At 48.3% G+C, this 26911-nt stretch overlaps 2 protein-coding genes across 6 annotated transcripts in view; one reads left to right on the top strand and one right to left on the bottom strand.

Moving 5' to 3' along the window:
• Positions 1-11925, bottom strand: part of WDR25 (WD repeat domain 25) — a 138697-nt gene extending 126772 nt beyond the window's left edge. Inside the window, exons 1-2 of one of the 2 annotated variants that reach the window (XM_061181258.1) lie at positions 11621-11925; positions 7356-8202 (exon numbers count right to left, since the gene is read on the bottom strand). In XM_061181258.1, coding sequence (XP_061037241.1) covers positions 7356-8162 — 807 coding nt within the window. In that variant the 5' untranslated portion in view covers positions 8163-8202; positions 11621-11925. Of the gene's footprint in view, positions 1-7355; positions 8203-11160; positions 11196-11620 lie in introns of those variants that run through there. The other variant, XM_061181259.1, reaches the window with a different exon arrangement.
• Positions 11314-26911, top strand: part of WARS1 (tryptophanyl-tRNA synthetase 1) — a 35015-nt gene continuing 19417 nt past the window's right edge. For 2 of the 4 annotated variants that reach the window (XM_061181260.1, XM_061181264.1), the window contains exons 1-4: positions 11314-11395; positions 16829-17007; positions 22723-22936; positions 23932-24040. In XM_061181260.1, the coding sequence (XP_061037243.1) occupies positions 16894-17007; positions 22723-22936; positions 23932-24040 (437 nt within the window). In that variant the 5' untranslated portion in view covers positions 11314-11395; positions 16829-16893. Of the gene's footprint in view, positions 11396-12086; positions 12424-14431; positions 14456-16828; positions 17008-22722; positions 22937-23931; positions 24041-26911 lie in introns of those variants that run through there. The other 2 variants (XM_061181261.1, XM_061181263.1) reach the window with 2 other exon arrangements.

Below are 26911 nucleotides of genomic sequence, written 5' to 3'. Positions count from 1 at the left end.
TCTCACAGCTCCTCCCGGAGGCTCGGCAGCCCTGCTGTCGACCAGCCTAAAGCCCTCACTCCCCGGTCTGTTACAATTCAGATGATCGTGAACTTTCCCTGGAAGTAAAACCCTCAAAGGATGGGAACGGAGAGGAGCAAACATAGGGTGCAGAGAGGGAAGCAGCCGAACACTTCCTACACCTGACCTCCCTGCGTGCCCTCGGGCAAGTGTTCCCCTCTCTGGGCTTCTGTCAAATGCAAATGGAACCAGATGATCTCTGCGTGCACACACATGCGCGCACACACACTCGCGCATGCGCCCACACACCACCCATTCTCTCCTCGCCTTCACCTAATTACCCTCGATGCACTGTTAATCATTCACTCCCCAAATACCAAACGCCCACCACCACAACCCAACCCTCCTCCCCAGCTGTGCGGCTCTCATTTCCAATAGATTTGCCTCGTGCTTGGAATAAATTGCCAATCATCTGCATAATGCTCCACGACTCCTCACTCTACACATCACATCATTTCTCAATCTCATTTTGTAAAATCCATCAAGAATAATTCTTTCAAAACTGAAATAAACCCTCACTCTGGCACTTGAATCCATAAATTCCTTGTCTTTGAATCTGAGACATATTACTTTCTACAAAGCACATCTAGGATACCCTAACATAATCTGATACGCTAACAATGATAAATCAACGGGATCCTGTAATACATAAAAATGCAAATCCAAACCACCACAGAAATCACCTCATCTCCTGATGCCCCTTACAAGAACCACAAGGCTTTGAAGCTGGGCAGTGCTTGGGCACCACCCAGGTGAGGGGATATGCTTTTCCATCCTTTATTCTCAGAGGCAGAGGAGTAGAATGGGTCTTCTAGCTTTTGTTGCTCAGGCTCTGGAGCCTGACAGCCAGTTGCCTCTACCGTTTACCAGCTGTGTCACCGTGGACAAATCCCTTAACCCTCTGTGCCTCGACTTCCTCATCTGTAAAATGGGAATAATAACAGCACTTGCCTTGTACGCCTGTTATGAAGACAAGATGGGGTGTTTTAGGGGTGTGCCTAGCAGGTGGTGGGCGCTCCGGGATGGTTGGCTCTCCCCATCCTCTCATCTGTATCACAGGCAGAGGTCACAGTCTCCAGGACAACGTACATAAGAAGGGAACCCGAGGCCCAACTGGCGGCACACCTGCCCTACCGGGCACTGACTCTCCTGGGTCTCTTCAGGTGTGAAATCACTGCCCCCAGCACTGCCAGAGGCCCAGACACAAAAACACTCTGAAAACTGGCAAACGTTGCCGGGTCCATTCTCTTCCATCACACTTGAACACGATCAGTTTGGAGACATGGACTCAGCCCTCCAATATAAACTTCCAAGCACACAGTGAATGAAAACGGAGCGGGTAAATGGCTTGGTACAGACAATCTCAAAAACTTTCTAAATTTTAAAAGTATCCATCTCAGGAACAGTAACATTGAAACTCTTGAAAAATATATAGCTATAGACAGATTATGAAAAGATTCACAAGAACAAGAGTTACATGAAGTCGGAGGATTCTGGGTGACTTGTCTTTCATCCAGTTGTTTTTAATTAATAGATCCAGATGCAGGGGAGTTGGGAACCTGTTTCTTCAGCTCCTCCCACTGCTAGGCACTGGGCTGCATCTTCTCATTTCTTTTCCACAGCAACAACCCTAACAGGTAGCCATTATCCCCATTTTACCAGTAAGAAAAATGTGGGATCAGAGAGGCTAGGTGATTTTCCCAAAGTCACACAGCTACCAAGCAACAGATATGAAATGGCAACCCAGGAGTCGCATATAACAATGGCACTGACGGAGGTTGGCCAATCTAATCAGGTTCTACTCACCACACCCAAAGGCTTTAGCTAAAGCTTGGGTTCAAATCAAAGCGCTCCGTAACTGCATTAAAGCAGCAAAAAGACATTTATGTATAGCCATGTTCACTGCAGTACTGACTATTTGAAAAACAAAAGCAGGAAACAATAGGACACAACATAGAAATGACCAAGCAAAGTTTGGAATCTGAGAGTGAGAAAAATATGTTTGGGGAAAGTTTTTAATGAGGTAGAAAAATGCCCCTTACAAACAGTACAAAAGATGGGGGTGGGGAAGCGCACAATCAAAACCGCACACGCTCTGCAGCGCTAGACCAATTCCGTAAACGTAAACGTAGAGGGATGCGCTGGTCCTGACCAGGGGAGGTCCCTGTGTTAATGAGCTGCTGGCTTGGGGTGAGGATTGTCAGTGATTTCTGTTTTCTCCTTCATTCTTCGAGTTTTCTGCATCTTCAAAGTCGGTCCCTGGCTGCAAGAAACATGCCGTATGCCTCTGGGAGCCTTCTCGGTGCCTGGCAGAGGGCTCTGCACACGGGGCTGACAATCAGGGCTGCCCGTGTTTGGCCAAAGCAGGATACGTTTCGTTTGTGCTTTTTCCTTCAAAAAGGGCCTCAAAGTCTGAATTCTACCTTTACGTGGAATGGGTATTCAAGCATGTTGAGCCAAGTGAAGACACGGGGAAATGAAAAGAGTGTACAGGAGGGTATTCGTGCTGGGATTACAACTACAGGAACAGATGCACGGTACCGACAGGGCCAGGGAGGGACGGGCAGGAAAGAAAACAGAGCATCGATGCGGAATTATGAGTCATTGTTTTGTTTTACTTAATTTCTCTAGCTGTAAATTTTTCAAAACTAATATAACCATAATTTACTGCTCACAGAACATTTAGAACATATTAAAATAAGTATCTTTCTGCTGTAATGTGCCCAATTGAAATTTATGAATTCCAAAGCTGCATTTTAAGGAAATGAAGGAACTGGCACTCCACGTTCTTTAGATTAATCAGCTGGATTGTGTTGTTTTTCTCCTGATCAGAAAAGAAATCGTATTTCAGTAAATGTTACCTTGAATCAAGGATTCTTCCACGTTCTAGAAGCTTGGGTGAGCGCCTTATACTGTCTTACTGTGCCCCCTAGTGGCAAAGAGCATTTATGCACTTCAAAGACAATCCTTTCCCAAAGGCTGGAAGTAAAATCCAAAATAATTTTTTAATCTTTATTGATCTTAACATGTACAAAACGTTGTGCCAGGTGCTATGGGGAATATAAAAGTGGATTTGGTACAGTTCCCATGCTCAAGAGGTTTAAAATCTACAAGCAGACACGGTTCCATGGCAATGCAGGTAGAAAGAGATACCACCCCGTGGTTAAGGAAGGGTGAAAATTCCCAGGGAGAGCAAGAGAGGGAGCACGCAGTAAGTGCCTACTATGTGCCAGGAGCCACACCAGGTAATTCATAACTAGTATCATTTATTTTTCATGAAAACCCAGCAAGCTATGCATAACTACCTCTACTTTACATAACACAGGTTGAGGCTCAGAGAAGTGAAGTAACTTGCCTGATATCACACAGCCAGTCAGCAGCAGAGGGAGGATTCAAATTGAAGTCCTGTGACCCCAGCCCCCAAGCTCTCCCCTCCTTCCTGACCAAGGTGGGGGCAAGAAGGCACTCTGGTAGACTTTAACCGAAAGACAAGGGGAAGGTACCCTCCAAAGGGAGCACAGAATGGCCCGGAGTGGGGGTGGGGGGGCGCGTGCCCTGTCGCACCCACCTCTTCTAGCTCATTCCCTACTCACCCAGCATCTGCTCTCCACCCAGCACTGGGCTGCAGCAAGCCAGGACTCCTGCCTGCGCCCACGGTCCTGTCCCCACCCCAGACGAAGCATCCACACAATGCCTCCCAAGCACCCCTCCAGCTCCTACCAGACCACAAGGACACCCACGCGGCCCACCTTCCGACACCAGGGAGGGAAAAGCACACCATCCTGCCCAGGGCTGCCAGCTGCCCACCGGTACACACACAACCCTAAGGGCCCAGCACTTCCAAGGCCCCAGCTGGGACTTCCCTCCCCGGCTTCCAGCCCCCAGCCCCCAGCTGCTCTCCATCCATCTTCCCATCCTGGCTCCTCCAGCCCTGCCTCAAGGTCTTCACACTGAAAAGTTGCTTAACATCGATTTGCCAAGTAACTCTGTCACTGAAAACTGTCAAACACCATAAAGCAGAGAGGACCCTGGCCAGACTATTTGCATCTGTGGCTTGCAAACGCCCTGATTTTCGAGACACCCACAGTAAGAAGATGGTCAGGAGATGCGGACTCCAGCAGCCATGACGACAGCCACACTCTGCCCCTGGGGCCACCCCCAACGCCACTCTGCGGCCCCACCATGAGAGACGGACAGCGCGGGGGGCAGGGCTCCCTGGAGGGTGCCAGGCCAAGCAAGGAGCCAGTGCCCACGTCATTGCCTGAAGCACACACCACCGTCCTCGGGACAGATGGGCGACGCAGCGGTGCCAGGCCCCGCCTAGGGCAGCCCCAGGGCCAGCGGAGGCCTCAGGGAATTGCCCCAAGCAGGGCTTGCTTTCCTGTAACAGAGAGTCCCTCTGCCCGAGCAGCCGTCCCAAGGTGGACCAACTGCGCCCTCTTCTGGTCATGAGCTGTCACAGCGGGTTGGCTGCTCCCAGTTGCCCTCCGCGGGGCCTCCCCGCCTCCCCAGCACACAGCCCGCGCGCTCATCTCTACGCGAACACCCGCTACACGGCCGAACAAACACAACGCCCCGGGTCAGCGGCGTCACTCAGACGCTCTCTGTTCCAAAACTCTCATGGGATGCCCCTGCTCAGGAAATCTAAACTTCCTGGGCAAAAGTGACCGGAGCAGGGCCCGCAGAGAACCTCACTGAGGCCAGGTGCAGACCGGTCCCCACAGGGCTCCAGGCCCTCCCTTCCCCACCAGGAGACACAGCCCCGAGGGCAGGTGGGCAGCGCACACATCCCTCCACCCAGCTCTGTCCACAGCGACCCAGCCTGTCCTCTGAGGCCCCCGGCAAGCTTGCCTCCTCCTCAACAAAGATCGTATGTTAACGCATATATGTGCAGCCTAGAAAAATGGTACAGATGAACCGGATTGCAGGGCAGGAATGGAGACACAGACGCAGAGAACAAACGTATGGACACCAAGGGGGGAAAGCCGCGGGGGGGGGGGAGATGAATGGGGAGATTGGGATGGACACGTATACACTGATGTGTATAAAATGGATGACTAATAAGAACCTACTGTATAAAAAAATAAATAAAATTCAAAAATTAAAAAAAAAATAGGAAGAAAAAAGGAAAAAATTTAAATACCTGCATGTTCGTGCACACACACACATACCACGCCACATACTATACACACATACACACACATCACACACTACACACACACACACACACACACACACACAAAAAGCCTGGGCTGCCCGTGTCTGGCAGACTGGCCCCACCCCCCGGGGTCCTAGGAAGGGGCTGCCCACGCCCTTCAGGTGGCCCACCTGTAACCATGCCACTCTCCACACAACTCCACCCCACCACAGGCCCGGCGTCAGACTGGGGGCTTTAGACACAGCACCTGCGCATGTGTCCCACCTGAGAAGCCCCGGCCGTAGGTCTCACAAGCTTGTCTCATCGAGAGGAAAGAGGCTCAGAGAGGTCAAGTGCCTTGCCCAAGATCACGAAGCTGTTGGGGATGGAGCCAGCCCTTGAGCCCAGATCATTCTAACCCCAGGGGCCAGCCAGACACTGCCCACCAGGAACCCTCCAGACAGGCTCCTGACCAAAGGGACAGGTGCAGGCTCTCGGGAGGGAGGGCCGAGAAGCCCCAGGCCTGGGGGATGGGTCCAAGCACGTGACAACGCACACCAGGGACGCCAGGAGCCTCCTGAGCTGACCACAGGGCCCCTGAACTCGCAGAAAAAGCAACAAAGATGTGCATGTAAACCCTGGGGCTCCAGACTGCAGACAGGACACGACACTGTCCCCACAGAACTCCGTCAGCCTCGCAGACAAGAACACAGACACATCATTCCAGGACTCAAACGTGCCACCTAAAATGACACTCATCGACAGAGGTCGTTTCCAAGACTTCACTGTACTTGGGCTTCCTTTCTTAGCTTCCAAAACTGCCTCCTGGGAAAAAAGCTCAAAATGAAACGTGCAAATACAGTGTCCTGGGCAGGCAGGATCCAGAACCGTGAGGAAAACAGGCGGGGAAGCCGACATCTATTGAGCATCTATGGGGCTCCTGCCTCTGCGCCAGGGGCTTTGGGAGCATTTTCGTCACACAGTCCCATGACCCAGGTACAACCAGGCCCTTCACAGATGAGACCCCAGACTCGGAGGGGGCGGCTTGGGCAGCTGACCAGCCACAGCAAAGCTGCATCCAAAGCCACGTCCCTGCAACTCCAAAGCTACTTTCTTTCCAGGAAGCTTTTGTTTGGCTCACGTGTATTTGGCACCAACTATGTACTGGGCTTTGCTAGGGGCTGAGGAGAGTGAGGAGGGGGATAGAGGACAGTCTGGGGGGGGGGGGGGCGGGGGGGCCTGGAGGGCAGGTTCCAGGCAGGTGTGACTCACCTGTCACACTACCTACCTGTCCGCACGGGCACTGCTTACAAGTGTGCCTTACCTCAGGAGCTTTTAAAATAAATAAATAACAACCAAAAGAGTTTCTGCGTAAACCGGAAGTCCCCAGCAGGGCATCCAAAGCCCTCCCCGCTCTGACCCTGCCTTCTTCCCCATCATGGGCGCCTCATAGCCGCCCATGCTTAGAGCCAAGAACGCCCTTCCGCCCCAGCCCACCCCCTTTACCAAGTGAAACTTCCCTCCTGGAAGCCTTCACCAAGCCCTCTCCAGCTGAGCTGCTGCCCTCCCCCGGGTGCCCACAGCCCCCATGGAACCCCCTGGGGCCCCATCCTCACGGCCCCAACGCAGGCTTGTGAGCGCCTCTCCGCTAGTCCGTGGCCCGTAGCCCACAGTGCCGGCCTGGAAGCCAGGGTCAGCTCAGCAACCTTCACACCCCCTGCATCCAGCACAGCACCTGGTACAGAGCTAACGTCGTTCAGCACTCAGTGGGGGTCACAGTGGATGTCCCCAAGGTCCTGGGGCCTGGCCTGGGCCTTTCTTCCCCCTCTGCTCCCTCTCACTCAGCGGCCTCATCCTCCGGGGGCGTGAGTGTGTCTGGGCGACCCTGGCGCCCCCAGGAGGGGGCAGGACTAGCCTCCTCTGGTGGCCTGGGCAAGGCCGCCTCGGGGGAGGGGGGCGGCGATGGGACAGAATGCACCAGCCGTCCAGGTGGGCCACTGAAAGCCCTCTCCCAAAGGCAACAACGAGAACTCCAGAAATGCCCAAAAAGAAACGCTCAGCCTGTAACCAGGCCCGACCTCACCGTTTTGAAGAACAAAACAGCCCAGCAGTTTATTCCTAAGAGCAGCTGAAAAGAGCAATTTCACTCAAATCTTACCTTGAAGGTTTTATCCATAGAAGTTGAGAGAAGCATGTGGCTCCTGGAAGAGACTGGACACCACTGAATGTTGTTGACTGGGCCCCGGTGGCCTCTCAGATGGAAGAGTACCTTCCTGGGAATCTTGGTTTCCTTATACTGACTGTCCAAATACGGCTGAATAAACTCGGACACTTGGGGGGCCACACAGAGAGGGGCTGGGGCGCACCGGGCACAGGGACCCTGGGGCTCCATGTCTTTACCCTTGCCCGTTTCCGTGCTTAATGCCTGCAACTGTCTTAGTCTTTTCGGGGTATAGGGCACAACACCGTGCGCACACCGCTGCCTCGGAAGAGAGCTGCCGTTCTCACCTGGGGCTTCAGATCCAGTTCGGGCACAGAAGGATGGCTCAGGGGAGCCAGAAGTTCCCCAGGAGAGTTTCACCTGCTTCAGGCGGGCAGCTGCCAGGGGCACGTGGCCAGCTGGAGCACGGCTGGTCCACAGGGAAGGACGAACAGGCTGGCTGGTGGGGAAGGTGACCTCAGGCTCTGTCCTGGGCCACTGCAGCCTCTGGTTGGGGCAAGATCCTGAGTCACTGCTCCAGAGCCGAGCCAGAGGGAGACGACAGCCGGCTGCGTCTTCACAAGAGCCATGCTTTGTGGGCAGTGCTCCCCCGTCCTTCGCATCCAGGACTTCCGAGGCAAAATCCCGCCCAGGAGGTCTGATGGCATCAGAAGCATCTTTCATCTGGCCGGCAGGATTAAAACTGCCCGCAGGCTCAGTCTCAGCCTCTGAGTCCGAGTCATCATAAGCCACCAGCGAAGCCATTGAAGACACAGTTTCTCCTTGTCCGTCAAGAGCAAACTACCTAAGGCCAAACAAAGTGTCAGAAGATGTGCATGGCAGAATGTTTCCTACCACGTGCCAAAAGCAAACATGCCACAGAACAAATCCAAGACTGAAAAACCCATAAGAATAAACACATTAAAAATGAGGCCTTGGGACTTCCCTGGGGGTCCAGTGGTTAAGACTCCGTGCTTCCACTGCAGGGGGCGCGGGTTTGATCCCTGGCCGGGGATCCCCCCACATGCTGTGCGGCACGGCCAAAAAAAAAAAAAAAAAATTTAACAACAACAAAATAGTAAGACCTATACAAAGAAAACTAAAAATGTACTGAAAGACATAAAAGAGGACCTGACTAAATGGAGACAAGATGCCTGGACAGAAAGACTCATGGTTTTAAAGAGGCCTTTTCGAAGGGCGATTTGGGCAGGATCTATTGTAAATTTAAACACACATAGCTTTTACTGCCACAACCCACTTTAGAACTCTGTCCTACACAAATACTAGCACGTGTTTGCAAAGATAGGTGTACAGAGAGCCTGCAGCACTGTTTATGAGCAACAAACAAGAAGAGCGTACACTCATCAACGCGAATGAGGTTAGTTCTGAAAATACTGAAATGCAAAGATGACCAGGACCCACCATGTGCTAAAAGCACGCTGCCCTCACCTTTGTCCTCCCCCTATGCTCCAGTCCTTCCTTTTGTTCTCTCTGCCTAGAACGCTCTTCCCCAGATATCCCATCTCAACTACAAGCCAGTCGGACAGATAGACCGGCAACACAAGCCGGAGAGGTGCCTGAGGCACGGGTCCACCCCATTCCAAGGGTGTGATCCAAATCCGCCAGTTTCACTCCAAACACACAGGCTCACACAACAGTCCATTTCCCCTTTCTAAAAAACTCTTCCTGGAATTCTGAACCATCATACACAATCAGGTGTAGCCAACTAGTTTCTACAAAGAAGTACCTCCTCCTGGAATTCAATTCTGTGCAGTTAACGTGAAGCAGGTAATCAAGAGGAAAACAACGATGCTGCACACATCCAGGACAGCAGAGGGCGTGGTGGAGCAGCACTGAGAGCTTAGGCAACGGGCAACTTCCGGGAGAGCCTGCGTCCCCTACCTTAATAAACCATCCTGAGCTCCTCTTCCCACACGTGGGGTCAGGTGAGACCTGAAGATTCCCTGGGGGTCCTCGGTTATGCCATTCCAGACAGCCTGTCTATCACCCACGTCTTCCCCTGGGCAGTGGGTTTCATGTCCCCTGGAATCAACCATCCCACCCCTTCCATGCCTTTCCCATAAAGGGTACCAAACAAGTTATGTCATCATTCAAAAAATGTCTGTTGCCTGCCTCCTCCAAAAATCCCACCCCCACCTGTAGCCCAATACAGGCAGGTAACACCTTCCACACACAGAGCCGTTATCTAAATAAAACTTCCACAAAAAGCCAGCCCATCTCACATGGAACTAATATAATATAATGGACTAATTATAAACTAAGGGAAGCGTGCACTGCGAAGGATTTGGCATTTCCTTTCTCTCACTACTTAGTCTGGTCCTGCATTCTGATCAGACACCTCATCTGTCTCAATTCCTACGCACAGGACCGCCCACCACAGCATTCCGTCCTGCCAAAGGGAACCCACCAGGTTCCCACCACAAAGGCTCCTGTCTGCAGCCACTGGGATGGATTCCTACCCACCCAGTTGCCCACAGTTGTCGAATCACAGGAGAGGCCAATGACCAGAACTCAAGATGAGGTCTACAGCAAAAGATCAGAGAGTAGTGGGGTTGGGGCCCATGAGCCCCACTTCCTACAAGGCAAGGCAGCAAGGACTGAATGAATGCAGGCAGGTGGACGATAGGGCTCCCTATCTGCTTCATGTACATTTCATTCAGTCATTCAACAAACACTGACGGAGCATGGGCTACTAGCCAAGCCCCACACGAGGCACCAGGAACACCAGGGCAAATGAGACAGTCGATGATGCCCTGCGCTCGCCATGCTCACATGCCAGTGGGGAGACACAGACCGGAACCAAGTGAAACAGAGCATGTCCGGAGGTGAGAAACCCTAAGGAGAAAAGTAAAACAGAAAAGAAAAGGAGGCGTGGCAGTGGGCCTGGGATGCAGTTTCACACTGGGAGGCCGAGGCAGGCCTAAGGCAGAAGGTGATGCTCTGCAGGTGAGGGAGCAGAGGTGATAAAAAACACTGAAGACCGGACCAACAAAACTGATCAAATGGGGTGAGAGAGAAGGAGGCAAGGATGACTCAAGGAAAACAGGCAAAAACGGAGAAGATTGTGAGCCACTGGGAACAACATAAACTTTAGGGGAAAAGTGTTTGCTGCCTTTTATGTTTCTAAGGCAAAGGGGGAAAAAAGGAAACTTTTTCATGGAAAGAGGGAGCGATTAAACCAAGAAGAAGAAGAACAGCCAGAAGAAAAAGTCAGGTCTTTGGAGAAATAAGGCTACAAAAGGGGGGAGTGGCATTGGCAGTCATCAGCATGTCTGCTCCACCAGGGCAGGACTTTTTGTGTTTTGTTCACTGTTTAATCGCCAGCATCTAGAAATATTTGTGAAATGCAACCGGAGTCGGGGGGACACAAAGAAAGTAAAAGGAATAGGATATTCTCATTCAACAAATATTTCCTGATTACCTACTCTGTGCCAAGCCTTATGTTAGGTCTTATGGACAGAGATTAAGCACAAAACACGGATCCTGCGCCGGAGGCCACAGACTGATGAAGGCAACAAACTAGATACGACCAGAGATGGGTTTTGAAGAATGCAAAGGAGTTAGCCGGGCTGTCAAGAGTGAGAGGTGAGGATCGTCCAGAGCACTGCGCGTTCGGAAGTAACCGGAGACACAGGACAGGCGAGCTGGCAGTGAAGTGCCCGCGCGGAGGGGCGTGGAGCGCTCGTGCCACTGCCAGAGCCCAGTCCCCTCCCGCCCCCGGCCCTCCGCTCACCACACGCACCGGAAGCTCTCGGTCCTCCCGGAGGCTGTCCTGCCTGCACCCCGCAACCCAGTCGCGTTCCGCCGGCGCCGGGGCCGCCAGCCAATCAGCGGCGGCCTCCGTTCGGCCCCGCGGCGCGAACAGCCAATGATTGCGCAGCCGGGCCGGAAGTTGTTCCGGCCGGAAGGCGTTTCCACGGACGCCCAGGAGGCCACCCCTGTCTGAGCCGGCAGCGCTGACGGGCCCGGCTGGGCGGGTAAGTGAAGGGATGAAAGAGGGAGGGAGGCCGCGGCGGCGCCAGATGACCTGGCCCTCCCGGAGCCGCCTGCACGCCAAGGCCCGGAGTATCCTCCTCAGAGCCCGGCTCGCTGCTCGCCGGGTTCTGGCACCACGGGGTGGGCGGAGGCTGCCACGGTGCCCCTCGCCCCCTTCCTCCCAGCGCAGCCGACCCGGCCTGTCGCCCATTGCCACCGGCACCGACCTTTCATCGTCTCCCTCCTCTTCTCGTTCGCCAAGGGGAGAGGCCCTCACTTTTAACGAGCGTCTGCCATGTGACAAGGGCTTTGCCGGTAGTATCGCACTTAGTCCCCTCCACGATAAAGTTACGAGGCTTCTGTATGCCCATTTCACAAATGAGGAAACGCAGGATGAAGCGGAGAGGGAATGTGACTTGCGCAAGGTCTTGTAACAAGAAAACGCCCAAACTGGGGTTGAAATCCGGGTCTGACCCCAGAACTCATGATCTCTCCACTGCCCTGCGCCGCCTCCGTGAACAGCAGCGGCAAGGAATTTACCATCCGCCTTCCCCCCCAACCCCCCCTCCCCGACCCAAGACTATACACAAACACAGTTATTCATACTGATGCTGAGAATAGGGAACGGGAAGAGGGTGGGGAGGTTATATGGAGGCCAACCTGGGATACGGGGTGGCTGATGCAATGACCAGCTAATGGCTTGCTTCCCGAGAGAGTTTCCCTGGTCTCCACCCGCATCCCCCCCTCCGCCCACCCCTGATTGGACAGTCTCATCGAAGAGGTTGGTCGAGAGGCTCAAGTGTTTCTGAGAAATTGGGTGATTTATAAGAAGCTCCTACATGCAAGTAGTAAAGGGTGGGGTAAACAGGAAAAAGAGAGAGAGAGAGAGAGAAGAGTCTTTTCTAAAAAGGAAACTGAAAGAAAAAGGGAAAGACTATTAAAGAAGAGCTCGAGCTGCACTGGGCAGTCTCAGCTTCTCAACTACCCAGCGTGACCAGTGGCCACCTCTGCAGCATCTCCTGCAACCTGGGTATGTATTGCCATCTTTGCTAGGCTTAGAGTTTATTAGTATTTTTACCAGCCTTTTCCCAAAGTACTGGAAACCTTGGCTTAGGGGATGAGCAGTATCTCTTAGGACCAGGGTGGTGTGCATTTTATTTCATCTCATTGTCCCAAAGTTCAGGTGACTCACAGCTTCTGTAGGGAATGGAGATACTAGAAGAGTAGCTGCCTATTTGGATTCGTAGCTTGACTTTCAGCGCTTTGATGTTGGCTCCTATTTTTCACTGATGAGGCCTCCTTAAATAGTTAATACCCATCCACAATATCTCCTTGTGATACTCATAAGTAGCTTTTGCCTGGCTTCATATAAATTAATGTCCTCTTTGCCTTTTAAGATAATGTTCATTTTATTATTTGGAGGGGAAAGTAAGCTTTCCTCTCAGTGTTTAAAAAAGAAAAAGTGACCTCAATCTGTTCCAAGGTTTGAAGCGTTAAAGGACTCCTAGCTGGTAAGAAATCATTTTCTTGTCCTCTGGAAACTTGACAGCCCAAGGCCATTGTCATCCACACTCAGGGGTCAGGATGTGGAAGGTGGTATCCCACCTCCTGGTAATATTCCAGGCATCCAGGAACTTCTGGGTCCCCTGCTCTTCTCAGCTGCTCCAGAATCAGCTGTAGTGCATGATGCCACCCTTCCCCCAAATTGCAGAATCAGTGTATTCTGATCTTATCTGTGAAGTGATTTCACTGTGGCCCAAGGAATTGTCCTGCTGTTCTGTTAAACAGTTCTGTAATTCCTCTTTCCATTCCTCATCCCAAAACCTTACCCAGTTTCTTCAGGTGCCTGTTACGCTCCTTGGGAACAGTGGAAGCTTTCAAAATGAGCACAAGTTTCAAGTTCCTTAAAAAGAGGAATGGGAGAGTTCATTTCTAAGAGTCTTTTCGATTTCTCCTTAACTGTGTGCTGGTCTGCTGTGGACTGTGCAGGTTTGCTCTTTTCACTCCCAGTCCTTTTCTAGAGGAGATCATACATTACTTCACAGATTATAGCTTCGTTTCTTTGTTTTAGATTGTAGTATTTGTGAAATAGATAAAGCAATTTTCCTTGACAAAGATTCAAAGCCCTATTTGCAGTTTGCACAGTAAACACTGAAGACAGTGGTCCTTAGTCTCTTGGCATCTCGGACCCCTTTGAGAAAGTAGTAAAACCTGGATACTCTGCTTAGAACCGCAAACGTGCAAAGGTGCAGGCAAACTGTTGATGGTCATTTCAGAGGTTCTGAACTCTGGGTTAAAAACCTCTGAAGCTAAATTAAATTCTAAAAGTTAGTTAACAAAGAAATAAAGGAGAATGTTGACTAGATAGGAGGAAAAAAGGAGACTATGTGCCCGTAAATGGGCTAAATGGATGCCTGAAATGAGGGAAGTGATAGTTGTATTCTCTTTGTCTCTGATCACTGCCGAAGCATTGTACTCTCTCAGGAAGTTGCGTCATGCACACACACACGAGGTTACAGTGTGGGTGATTCCCACACGGTGAGTATATGCCTCATGATCCTGGGAGCAGGGAGGCCTCACCTGCTGTCTCCTCAGTCAGGTTTCATTCCCGTGTGCCTCTTCTTACTTAAATGGGATTCTGAGAGTTAAAGATACATGTTCTTCCCTACGACAGGGACCCTAAATGCAGGCTCAGTTCATCTAGCTGATCCTCTGCAGTTATCTGCTCCGTTGCAGGGGGAGATTAGCCGTCTGGGGCTCACCGAGTCATTCTACCTGGCACTTTCCCTAGGAATTTTTAAGGGTAATTTTAATCCGTGCTTGATTTTGGTCCTACTCGCAGACTTCAAAACCCACTTGTTGCCTTCCGTGCAGGACACCACATTTTTGGAAGGACAAGGGTAAACCGAAGGGAATTCCAAAAAGAGTGACCAGGATGGTGGGCAGATGTTCGCAATGGGTGAGGAAACCAGACTGGGTACGTGGGATTAACCTGGCTCTTCCCAAGTCTCGGAAGGCTCAGTGCAGTGTCAGGACGTTCTAAGAGGACTTCTAAAGTCCAGGTAGGAGAAATCTACCTTAAACTGGAATACTGCAGAGGTATTATAAGAGGATATAAACCAGAAGGGGAAAATTAAACTAGATGATTTGTGAGATTCATTCGTTCAGTAAACGTCTGTTGATAAGCTACTCTGTACCAGGTACTAGAAGCACATGAAAGAATAAAGCCCAGTACTTGCATTCTCTTTGTGATGGATTTTCATAAATAACTACATGCAGTGTGAGTGCTCTGATAACCTCACTAACGAGCGCTCAGGGGTCACCAAGGACAGAGCAGCCAACTTGGCCCCGCGGGTGCAGGGGTCAGGAAAGGCTGCAAAGAGGAGCCGAGGTTTGAATTAGTAAGACAGCGGGCAGAGGAGGGTATGAGACATTCCGGGCGGGGGGAGCAGCTGGCATTTGAGAGAGCACATGGTCGAGGGGGGCTTTGGCATCAGATCCTGGTTCGGCTACTCTGGCATGGAACCTCAGAGGGTGGTTCTAACTTCCCTGAGCCGTCAGCCTCTGGTCGCTAATGCAGAGCAGATACTGTACCACCCAGCTTTGAAAGTTGGGAGAATTGGGGATCATGTGTAAAAGCATCTGGGCGTGATGTTTGATCATTTGTGGCTAGAAGTAATTTTCATCACTTTGGTTGTTATTTGATATGGGCCTGAGTGTTTCTCCTCTCCAGCGCTAGTCAGAAGGTTCTTCCACATTCCTTCTTGTTTTTACGGGCCTCCCTTTCCAGGAATTGAGGCGATTCTCAGCAAGGAGGGGAAAGAAACTGGCTGCTATCCCATCCTGGTTTCAGTATTACGGTTTCATTGACTTATATAAAGATTGGTTTAAATTTTACATATTTTTTAAACAGATATTTAACAAGTGGATGAATAAAAATAAATTACCCCCTCAAATTTGTGTGTTTTGTTCATAGAGCTGCTAGAAAAAATTTTTTTAATGATTAAAGACTCAAAATAGTCATTCATTAAACCTCTCCTCTGTGGCTGATGCTGTGCTAGACTGTTTACTTACCCGCATTATCACACTTAATTCCGTGACCAATCCTGCAAGTTAGTGTTGTTATTGTTATTCCCATTTTACAGTTGAGAGACTGAGGCGCATGACAGTTAAGTAGCCCATAGGATAATGTTTGAGAGCATAGGTTCTGGGGTCAAACTGTTTGAGTTTGTATCTCATCTCGACCACTCACTAACTGCGTTATCTTGGGCAAGTGTTTTAGCCTCTCAGTTTGCTCATCTACGAAACAGAGGTAACAAATCTGTCCCATAGGATTGCTGTAGGTTTAAGTGAATTAATATGTATGAGGTGCTGAGAAAAATACCAGACACTTAAGAGCTGGAGGTTAGCTGCTCTGGTGTAGCCTCACCGGCACTGTTGTCCTCCTCATTCAAGGTGTAACAGCAAGTTACAGACGGAACGGGAGTTCAGCCAAGCTCTGGAACCCTAACAAATAATACTTGTAATGGGTTTGTGCCTTGCTTTACATTTTGTAAAATGCTACCATGTCGTTTTTCTCATTTCTTCTCATAACAGCCCTTGAGGTAGGTGACAAAGTTCCTGACGGTGCTGCTTTATAGCTCAGGAAGCTGACACTCAGAAAAGGGAAGTGACCAACCCAAAAGGGGCTGATTGTGGCCAGCCTCGGCCCCAGGGCGGCCTCAGGTAGCCTGCCGTGTGCCCCACCTTTTCTAAGGTTAATAGTAAATAATGACTAATAGGAGGTGCAGGGACACCTTCTTCAAAGGTTTGCAGTTAAATAAGGCAGCATGTGGAGTGGACAGGCTGTATATGATTCTTAGCTCATTTGGAACCCAAAAGGGATAAGGCCCTGCCTCCACCCAGACTTCCCTTCGTCTGAGAACGGAACAGCTGGCCAGCAAAGGAAGCCATTTGTTCAGCGGTATGTTGGTTATGACTGCAAAGGCCTGGGAATTCATCCCGAAAGCAATTACGATAAAGAGTAAATAGCCATTTGCCAAATGTTTCTAGCTGTGGTGAACTTAGGTTTGCTAAAGCACTTTGGTATTTGCTGCCTGAGCAGACGTGAGTCCTTCCTGTGTCCTGGGCACTGGCTGAGGCACAGGGGCACCTCAGCAGATGCACACTTGCCCTTGGTTAGGAGGGGTCTCTCTTTGCCCTCCCTAAGTCTGTAAATCACAGCGATGCCTTGCGACCTCATCATTAGCATTTGTTCTTCCTCTTTTCCCCTGTTTCACGGCTTCAAATTTCTGCTTATATTTTTATTAATGTTATATTATCTATGCCCTTTATTATAACTCATCTCCAACCTTTTTGGAAAGAAGAACTAGCTACGGTAAAGGAAAAACAGCTGCGATGGTTTGTTAATCTCTCTCTCTCCTCCCCCCCCCCAGTCTTGTCTGGACCACTGAGCAAATCTGCCAACACCCTAGCCGGCTGTGAACGCAGGTCCTGGAAAATGGCAGACGTGCCCAACGGTGAGCAGGGCTGTGGGTCCCCACTGGAGCTGCTCGAGAACATTGCTGCTCAAGGGGAGCTCGTGAGGGCCCTCAAAGCCAGAAACGCGGCGAAGGTACGTCATTTCGCTGGGCCCTACACACACGTCCACGCCCCGTCTGTAGGGTCACGTCATTGCGCTGGGTCCTACACACACGTCCACGCCCCGTCTGTAGGGTCATGTTACCAGGATTCCGTTCCCTCACCACCTGAGGTGTTTTGGCTCTCAATTTAAATGTATTTTCTCCTTTATGGGCATCGATGCGTGTAGTCTAAAGGGAAGCCGCTGGGAAACACAGCAGCCGTCCACCCCCTCCTCTCTCCGTTTCCTGCTCCCAGAAACAACGATTTTCAATGCTTTTAGCTGATTCTTTTGCTGTGTAACCCCTGCGTCTCTCAAAACCACACATTATATTGCTCCTGATAGATGTTCAGGTTTGGGGCTTTCACTGTGGACGACAAGGAATTAGCACTTTCATAAGTACTTCCCATCCCCCCAGTCTCCATGTAAACGCCGCTGACAGCTGACCCACTGGGTATAGCGTGAGTGCTTCTCCTTTCCTGCCCAACTTTTGTTTTCTCCAGAGTTGATAGTTGTCTTAATTGCTTTTTGCTTGGCTTTTCTTTGTTTCATTTTGGGGTTTTTTGGCTGCACCTTGCGGCCTGCAGGATCTCAGTTCCCCAGCCAGGGACTGAACCCAGGCCACGGCAGTGAAAGCCCAGAATCCTAACCACTAGGCCACTTGGGAACTCCCCTGCTTGGCTTTTCTTTTTTTTTTTTTTTTTTTTTTTAATTTGGCTGCGCCCGCCTGGTCTTAGTCACAGCACGTGGGACCTAGTTGCAGCATGCAGGATCTTTTAGTTTGTTCCTTTCAAATTAGAAATTCATGACCTTTAATTCTCAGAAATTATATTATTTCTTTGATTTATCCTGGGTTGGTTTTTTTTTTCTGTTTCTTTGTGTATTTTTTTAATTCAAAGACTGGTCCTCTGAATTTCTTATTTTTTGACTTATTTTCCTCATTTATGTTTCTTTTTGTTCTTCTTTTAGGTACGTTTTGTCAACTTCTAACCCTCCTATTGTTTTTCACTTATTCTATCATTTTTGACTTCCAAGAGCTCGTTTGATCTCTGAACGTGCCTTTCCTCGTAGCTCTCTGCTCTTATTTCATAGGTACACTGTCCCTCTGTCTCTGAGATCTTGGTGATAGTTTTTCCAGTGTTCTCTACCCCCTTTATAAACTCAGTTTCTTCCAAGTTAGCTTTTTGTTCCTTCTGCCTTTTGTATTAGATGCCGTCGTCCGGTGTTTGGTGACGCCCAGCTGTGCAGTGGCGCTTTAGAGGGAGCGCTCCAAGCTGGGAGGAGCTCTTCGTGTAGCTTTCCCTTCCCTGGGTGGCAGCCACACCACTCCCTTGCCTTGGGGAGGCTTCAGTGTCAGGGCCTTTAGAGCTCTTCTTTGAGGCTTGTAGAGTCCCCAGAGAGGACTCCTCCAATTTGCTGTCCAGAGGATACGGGTCCGGCCGCCAGCGTTGTGAGCTGAGTGGGGCAGAGGAGCTGGGCTGTGTGATCCCTCGCTGAAGCCCCCGTTCTCCGTGCGCTGCCCCCGCCTCCGCCCCCGCTGGGCCAAGCGCCTCCAGTCTGGACACTTTTTACTCTCCTTGACGAGACACTAAACCTCTGGATGGGGGAGGGGGGAATGTACCGGGTAGGGGGGAGATCTCAATAACTGCTTCTTAGACAGACTTTCAGCCAGTGCTCCTAGTTTTATAGCCCGCTTTCACCCTCACTTCTTTGAGTATCTAGGGCCGCCAATGCCCAAACCTCTCTGGGATTCCACAGCAATGTAAGTCCAGTCGCTGCCCAGGTTCCCCGTGTTGTCTTAGCATTTGTTCTTCTCCCGTGTTCAGTCAGGTACCACTCATCCCTCCGCTTTCCAGCTTCTGAATCTTGTTGCTGTCATCCTCTTCCTGTTCCCTTGGTCCTCGTGGGTTGTGCCTTTTTTAAAGATCTCTTTGCTGTTGCTGCAGTGGGTTTTAGAAGTGTAACCCATTCAGTCTGCGTCTGTAACCATCACCTGAGCACTTCCTTTCACTCTCGGTCACCCAGCTTCTTCATGTCCATGACTTCCTCGTCTGTCACTTCCAGTCCCTGTCGTCATCTTTTCAAAAATCTCTTCCTAGGTTCTCACCAGATGGTATCAACCGTCTCACAGTCACTCCAGTAGTTTACTTTGACTGTTTGGACCCTAAAGAATCCATTACATTTTAAAAGAAAGAAATAGTGATATCCAAAAAAAGGAGTTGATTATTCACAGAAAGGGGTTTACAACACCAGGTAGGACTCAATAGGTGAGGCTAAGTTGTTTTAAAAAAAAAAAAAATCTGAAAACCTAAAATAAATAAAGGACCGAAATGTTGATCATTTACTCTATAAACCCATTTTAGGAACCTGACAGTGATATTTTTGTCATTTAACGTTAAATTCGAATAATGTTAATAAATGCTTTTAGTTAGTAACTCTTAGTGACTCCAGTTATGTTCAGCATTTTAGCAAACAATACTTAACATGGTTTTTTTTTTTAACATCTTGATTGGAGTATAATTGCTTTTCAATGGTGTGTTAGTTTCTGCTGTATAACAAAGTGAATCAGCTATACATGTACATATATCCCCATATCTCCTCCCTCTTGCGTCTCCCTCCCACCCTCCCTATCCCACCCCTCTAGGTGGTCACAAAGCACTGAACTGATCTCCCTGTGCTATGCAGCAGCTTCCCACTAGCTAGCTATTTTACATTTGGTAGTGTATATATGTCAATGCTACTCTCTCACTTCGTCCCAGCTTCCCCTTCCCCCCCACCACCGTGTCCTCAGGTCCATTCTCTACGTCTGCATCTTTATTCCTGCCCTGCCACTAGGTTCATCAGTACCGTTTTTTTAGATTCCATACATGTGCGTTAGCATACGGTATTTGTTTTTCTCTTTCTGACTTACTTTACTCTGTGTGACAGACTCTAGATCCATCCACCTCATTACAAATAACTCAGTTTCGTTCCTTTTTATGTCTGAGTAATATTCCATTGTATATATGTGCCACATCTTCTTTATCCATTCATCTGTCAGTGGACACTTAGGTTGCTTCCATGTCCTGGCTCTTGTAAATAGTGCTGCAACGAACATTGTTAACACAGTTTAGAATAACTCTTTCGAGGGTGGTCTTTGACTAATGCGTAGTCAGCTGACACAGCAAGAGAGATCAGAGGTTACATGATGAAACCAGAGTTAAATGGAGTAAATTTGTATCTGACCCTGAAATGTATCATGCTAGAAGCACCTGATGTTTTGGAAATTCACGTTAAGTGAAATAGCTGAGCCCCTCGGGGGTCACTGGTCCAGTGAGGGTGCCGCAGGCTCTTCCTCCGCTCTGTCTGCCATCTGTCCAGGTCATGGTCCTCGGCGTTCTTTCTGCTTTGTGTACCAAGAGAATAACACCCACTGCTTTCAGAAACAGTAGCTCACAAAGCTTCTCCTGGCGGGTCGGAATCTGGGGGCTCTGACGGGAGATAGTTTGAGCAGGATTCAGGAGATGACACTGGATCATAGGGGTTAAGATAGAGAACAGAGCCTTTTTTCTTCTCCTTTTAGTTTAAGTAAACTTTTTAAATTGAAATACACCATTCGTTCAGAAAAATATGGAGATCACAAACAGGCAGCTCACTGAATTTTCACAAAATGACCACACCTGTGTAACCAGCATCCAGATGGAGAAACGGCACAGAAGCCACCCTCCGGCCGTTTCAGGCCCTGCCTCTACCCTCCCAAGAGAGGCCTCCACCCTGCCTCCCCCACCATGGATAGTTCCTCCTGTGTTGGAACTTTATTTAATCAGGTAGTGTATATGGAGTCTTTCGTGTCTGGCTTTTTTCAGAACATCAGCTTTTAAAATCTGTTTCAATGTCCTGGTCCATGTTAGATTGAGAACAAGAAAACGGACAAGACGAGCCTGCTTGTCTGTTTCGGTCCCATTCCAGTGAACAGGTGGTCCTTGAACTGGGACCCCAGTTAGATGTTTGACTTTCGAAGAGCCACCTAGTTGGAGGCTGAGTTAGGCCACATAGAGTATGAATGTCACACAGCTGGTGATTGAAGGGTAGTGACTGCAGGGCACTTCAAAGCAAGGTAATTAATTCTCCCATAGATAACTCGATAGATCATGCTTGCTAAGCCTTTATTCTGCTGCAAGCACAGCCTAGGCACTGCCGTAAAGAGGTGAGGAAAACATGCTTGCCTGTCTAAGGTAGGTCAACATCCTGTCTCTTGCATGAGGTCTATCCATGGGGCCATTGATGCCACAACTCTGACTCGTTTAAACGACAAATTCCAGATGGTTTCGGAGTTTGAAACACAAATCTGTGCTTGCGAAATCACCCTACAGTAACAGTCCTCTGTGGCCCGGTGCCATACCTGACAGAGGAGCTCTCTCTGAATGGAGTTTGGTGCTGTGATGTTTCTCCACTGGGAAGCCCAGTTTATAGCACATTATGTATAAACTCTAAATGGAAGTGTTTGTATTTCCCTTGGCAAGCAAATTGGACTGTGTGTATTCTTTGTGATCTAATCCAGCAAGGCCAATTATGGGAATAGAGCTTTAGGGCATAGCATGACTAATCTGCTTAATTAGGTTTGCTTTTTTAAATGCCAGGCTTCCAGGGGTGGCTAGTGTGTGCTCCTGGAAGAGGAGGTCTTTAATAGGTTTCCAGCTTACCCAAGGATACATTTTACATTTGTTTTTCTTATGCTTATTTTAAAACACTAAATGTGCAGACACTTTGGACAGCTTGATAAGACTCCAAAATGCTGTAGTATAACCGTTTCCCAGTGAATCCCTCCTTAATTTATGACCTGAAAGTCTATATTTTTTCCTTGCCTTTATCAGTTTTCACAATGTCTACTTGAGTTGCTGTTGCTGTCCTTGGTGGCATCGTTGTTTAAGTTTCCATAAATATTCATCTCAACCTGTGTGGATTGTAAAAACAAGTTCCAATGCAGAGCTCAGTGTAATTGATTAGTGGAGCTTGTCCCATATGTTCGCTGGCATTGGTGGTGTTTAAGTAACATTTAGCACATTAACTCTGTCATAAACAACGGTGTAAATTGTGTCGCTACACATATCCTATAGTGTTTGTGGTAGTAATCCGTAGCACTAGACCAACAGATAAAAAAATAAAGGGGCTTCCCTGGTGACGCAGTGGTTAAGAATCCGCCTGCCAATGCAGGGGACACGGGTTCGAGCCTGGTCCGGGAAGATCCCACATGCCGCGGAGCAACTAAGCCCGCGCGCCACAACTACTGAGCCCGTGTGCCACAACTACTGAAGCCCACGCGCCTAGAGCCCGTGCTCCGCAATAAGAGAAGCCACCGCAATGAGAAGCCCGTGCTTCGCAACTAGAGAAAGCCCGCGCGCAGCAACGAAGACCCAACGCAGCCAAAAATAAATAAATAAAATAAATAAATTTTTTTTAAATTATAAAAGAAATAAAAATAAAATACGTTCGGGCCCATGACTTGCTGTGTGTCCATGGGCAAGCTCCTTCACCTCTCTGAGTCTCACGTTCTTCAACTGGAAAAGGACAGTGACAATGACGCCTTCCTCGTAGGGTTGTTGTAAGGCTAAAGGAAGTCATGTGTGTGAAAGCAGTTAGCACAACGCCTGCCACACAGCAGTAGCATTCAGCAGATGTTAGCCATTGTCAATACGTTCAGCCTTCACCCTCATTACTTCCTTCGTACAGGATGAAATTGATTCCGCAGTGAAGATGTTGTTATCCTTGAAAATGAGCTACAAAGCTGCCACGGGGGAGGATTACAAGGCTGACTATCCTCCAGGGGACCCGGCACCTGGGAGTGATAGTGGCCTGGATGCCACAGAAGCAGGCGAGGACTTTGTGGACCCGTGGACAGTACAGACAAGCAGTGCAAAAGGCATTGACTATGACAAGCTCATCGGTACGTTATGGGAAAAGCCCCAGCTTTTAGGAGTGATTCCATTGAGTTGGTTCCACTGATGTTTTCTAACTTGAATTAATCATACATCCAGTCAAGCTTCAATGCCAAGGGGAAAATAGATCCTAAAATCTTTTAGTGGTACATTATATTCCCAGAGGATTATTTTTAATTAACATAACAATATAAAATATATCTCAAAATAATGATTTATAGTAGATAGCTTAGTAGAAGCTTTTTCCTTTTTTTGAGCAATTCAGAACCTGGGGAAGGTCCATTGAACTGGGCATCTTTGCAGTCATTTAAATTGTCTTTAACTCAGTGGGTACAAGTCAGTCATAGATTACTTAAGGTTTCTCCTCCAGTGATACTGAGTGTGGAGCTAAACAGCTGGAAGTCAGCTTGAGAAAGATGACTCCTCATAGGTGGCAGGTCCTCACTGCCAAGCCCTTCATTGGAGGGCTCCCTGCTCAGGAAAATCCTTACTCTGAGATCATTGATGGCTGTCAAAAAAGAAACAGAACTAAAATGTTCTTACCTAAGTCTAAGCCATTTTCCATGATTTATGTATAGACTATCAATGAGGGAAAATTCTTTTGAAGACAGCCGTTAATTCGGTTAAAGACTATTTAAATTTATGGTTGTGAGTGAATATAAATTATACCTTAATAAGCAATAAGCAGCGGGGGCGTGTGTGTGTGTGTGTGTGTGTGTGTGTGTGTGTGTTTGGTTGCCTAGAGTTGCTAGCTAAACTGCATTCTGGATCTGTTTCCTGTCAGAATCCAGTCCCAGACAAAAGAGCATTTTGTCTGTAATTTATTTTCTGTTCTGCTGGCTGTGACCTCCACTCTGGGCTGGTGGAAGGGACCAGAGCCTAAGGCCTAAAGAGGCCTGGGTCTGTTGAGACTGTGCGTGGATCACAAGTCTTTCCCTCTCGTTTCAGCAATATCACCAAACCTCCCACCACCTAAGATCGGCATCTCTTCTTTTTTTTCCAGTTCGCTTCGGAAGCAGTAAAATCGACAAGGAGCTGATAAACCGAATAGAGAGAGCCACGGGTCAGAGGCCGCACCACTTCCTGCGCCGGGGAATCTTCTTCTCACACAGGTCAGGGTCTTCTCACTGCAGGACCTCCCACCCCTCCCCTTCTTTTAATGAAGAAAACTTATCAGGATGCTATTCCCTCAAACTGCCAGGCCCTTGGGGGGAGTGGTTGCCAGTTGGCAGAAGGCCGGTTCCACCTCCTGTCCTGTCAGTAACTGGCTGTGGGATGGTGCCCGTCCCTTCACCTCTGGCCCTTAGTTTATTCATCTGTAAACTGCCCACCTCACAAGGTGGAGGTCAGGTACACAGCAGATGAGATTCATGCCAGGTTACGTGCTATAAACTATAAAATGTCACAAAACAAAAGAGATTAACATGTCCAAGTTCAGCATTTCCCATGAGATAAGCGGGAGGCTTCCTGAAATTACATACTTCTTCCTCCTATTGTACTGGCCTACTCATAAATAATAGCCAAAGAGAAACTAATAGTTTGGCTGAGTTGCTTTGCTGTGCACCTGAAACTATCACAGCATTGTTAATCGGCTATACACCAATATAAAATTAAAAGTTAAAAAAAAATTTAAAAAAAAAAAAGAGAAACTAATAGAGCGAACATGCACAGAATATCCCTACCTGAGATCATAAATTCCATGCAGATAACATCAGAGAACAGGCGGCTTCTGAGCGAGGTCTTGCCTCTCCCACCCCACACATCGCCTCGGGTTGGGTTCAAGGCCATGTTCGTGGAGTTTATAGTCCGGGGTAGGGTTGTTCTGTTCTGCCCGCACGTCAGGGTTACGGAGAGCACATGCAGGACAGAACTCGGCAGTCTGCCGAACACTTTAAATTCTACACGCAGAGAACTCCAAGCCCCGCTCAGCCTTCTTTCTGGGCAGAATACAATCAAAGCTTTTTCCTTAATTGAGATTTAATTCACATGCCATAAAATTCACCTTTTGAAAGTACATAATTCAGTGGTTTTTTTGGTATATTCACAAGGTTGTGCAACCATCAGCACTATCTAATTCCAGAACATTTTCCTCACCCCAAAAAATAACCCTCTGCCCATTAGCAGTCACTCCCCATTCCTCCCTCCCCACCAGCACCGCTGGCAACCACTAACCTACCTTCTGTGTCCGTGGATTTGCCTGTTCTGCACATTTCATATAAATAGAATCATACCACATGTGGCCTTTTGTGTCTGGCTTCATTCACTTAGCATCATGTTTTCAAAGTTCCTCCATGATGTATCATATGTCAGTACTTCATTCCTTTTCATACCTGAAAAATATTTTATTGAATGGACATACCCCCCCCACATTCAACAGTTGTTGGACATTTGGGGTATTTTCACTTTTGGGTTATCAATAATGCTGCTCTGAACACTTGTATACAGGCGTTTTTTTTTTTATAAATTTATTTATTTTATTTATTTATTTTTGGCTGTGTTGGGTCTTCGTTGCTGTGTGTGGGCTTTCTCTAGTTGCGGCGAGCTGGGGCTACTCTTCGTTGCGGTGGGCGGACTTCTCACTGCTGTGGCTTCTCTTGTTGCGGAGCACGGGCTCTAGGCGCTCGGGCTTCAGTAGTTGTGGCTCACGGGCTCTAGAGCGCAGGCTCAGTAGTTGTGGCGCACGGGCTTAGTTGCTCCGCGGCATGTGGGATCTTCCCAGACCAGGGCTCGAACCCGTGTCCCCAGCATTGGCAGGAGGATTCTTAACCACTGTGCCACCAGGGAAGTCCTGTATACAGGCTTTTATGTGGACATATATTTTAAGTTCTCTTGAGTGTGTACGTGGGAGTGGAACTGCTGGGTCATAAGTTAACCATTTAACTTTTTGAGGAACTTCCAAACTGTTTTCCACAGCGACTGCATCATTTTGCATTCCCACCAGCAAAGTGCAAACAAAGGTCCCAATTTCTCCACATCCTCGCCAACATTTATTATTTTCCATTTTGTGTTTTTCCATAACCATTCTAGTAAGTGTGAGGTGGTATCTCATTGTGATTTTGATTTGTATTTCCATAATGACTAATGATGTTGAGCACCTTTTCATGTGCTTATTGGCTGTTTTTATATATTCTTTAGAGAACTGTCTCTTCTGATCCTTTGCCAACTTTTTAATTGGGTTATTTATCTTTTTATTATTGAGTTATAATAGTTCTTTATATATTCTGGATACTAGTTTCTTATCAAATACTTGATTTGCAAATATTAGCTCTTTATTTACAGTGTCCTTAGAAGCACAAGTTTTTAATTTTGATGAAATCCAGTTTTGTTTTGTTTGTTTTTCGTTGCTTGGTGTCATATCTAAGAAACCATTGCCTAATTCAAGGTCATGAAGATTTACACCTGTTTTTTCTTCTAAGAGTTTTATTCTTTTAGCCCTTACATTTAGGTCTCTGTTCCATTTTGAGTTAATTTTTGTATATGTGTGAGGGAGGATTCAACTTCATTCTTTTGCATGTGAATATCCAGTTGTCCCAGTGCCATTTTTTGAAGACTGTTGTTGAATTTTCTTGACACCCTTGTTGAAAATCAATTGACCATATATTTAAGGGTTTATTAAATATACTACATAGTCTTGATTATGTAGCTTTATAGTAAGTTTTGACACTGGAAAGTGTAAGTCCTCCAACTTTGTTCTTCTCAAGATTATTTTGGCTGTTCTAGGTCCCTTGCATTTCCAAGTGAATTTTAGGATCAACTTGCTAATTTCTGTAAAAAAAAAAAAAAAAGGCAGCTAGGATTTTGATAGAGATTGCACTGAATCTGTAGATCACTTTGGGGAGTGTTGCCATCTTAAAATATCAAGTCTTCCTATCCATGCACATAGAACGTCTTTCCATTCACCAGGTCTTTAGTTTCTTCCAGCAGTGTTTTATAGTTTTCAGCGTACAAGTCTTGCACTTCTTTTTTTTTTAATAAATTTATTT

This window comes from Eubalaena glacialis, chromosome 2 (genome assembly GCF_028564815.1).
Source record: "Eubalaena glacialis isolate mEubGla1 chromosome 2, mEubGla1.1.hap2.+ XY, whole genome shotgun sequence".
Lineage (NCBI taxonomy): Eukaryota > Metazoa > Chordata > Mammalia > Artiodactyla > Balaenidae > Eubalaena > Eubalaena glacialis.
The sequence above is the reverse complement of the archived record's forward strand: the minus strand, read 5'-3'. Positions and strand labels throughout refer to the sequence as shown.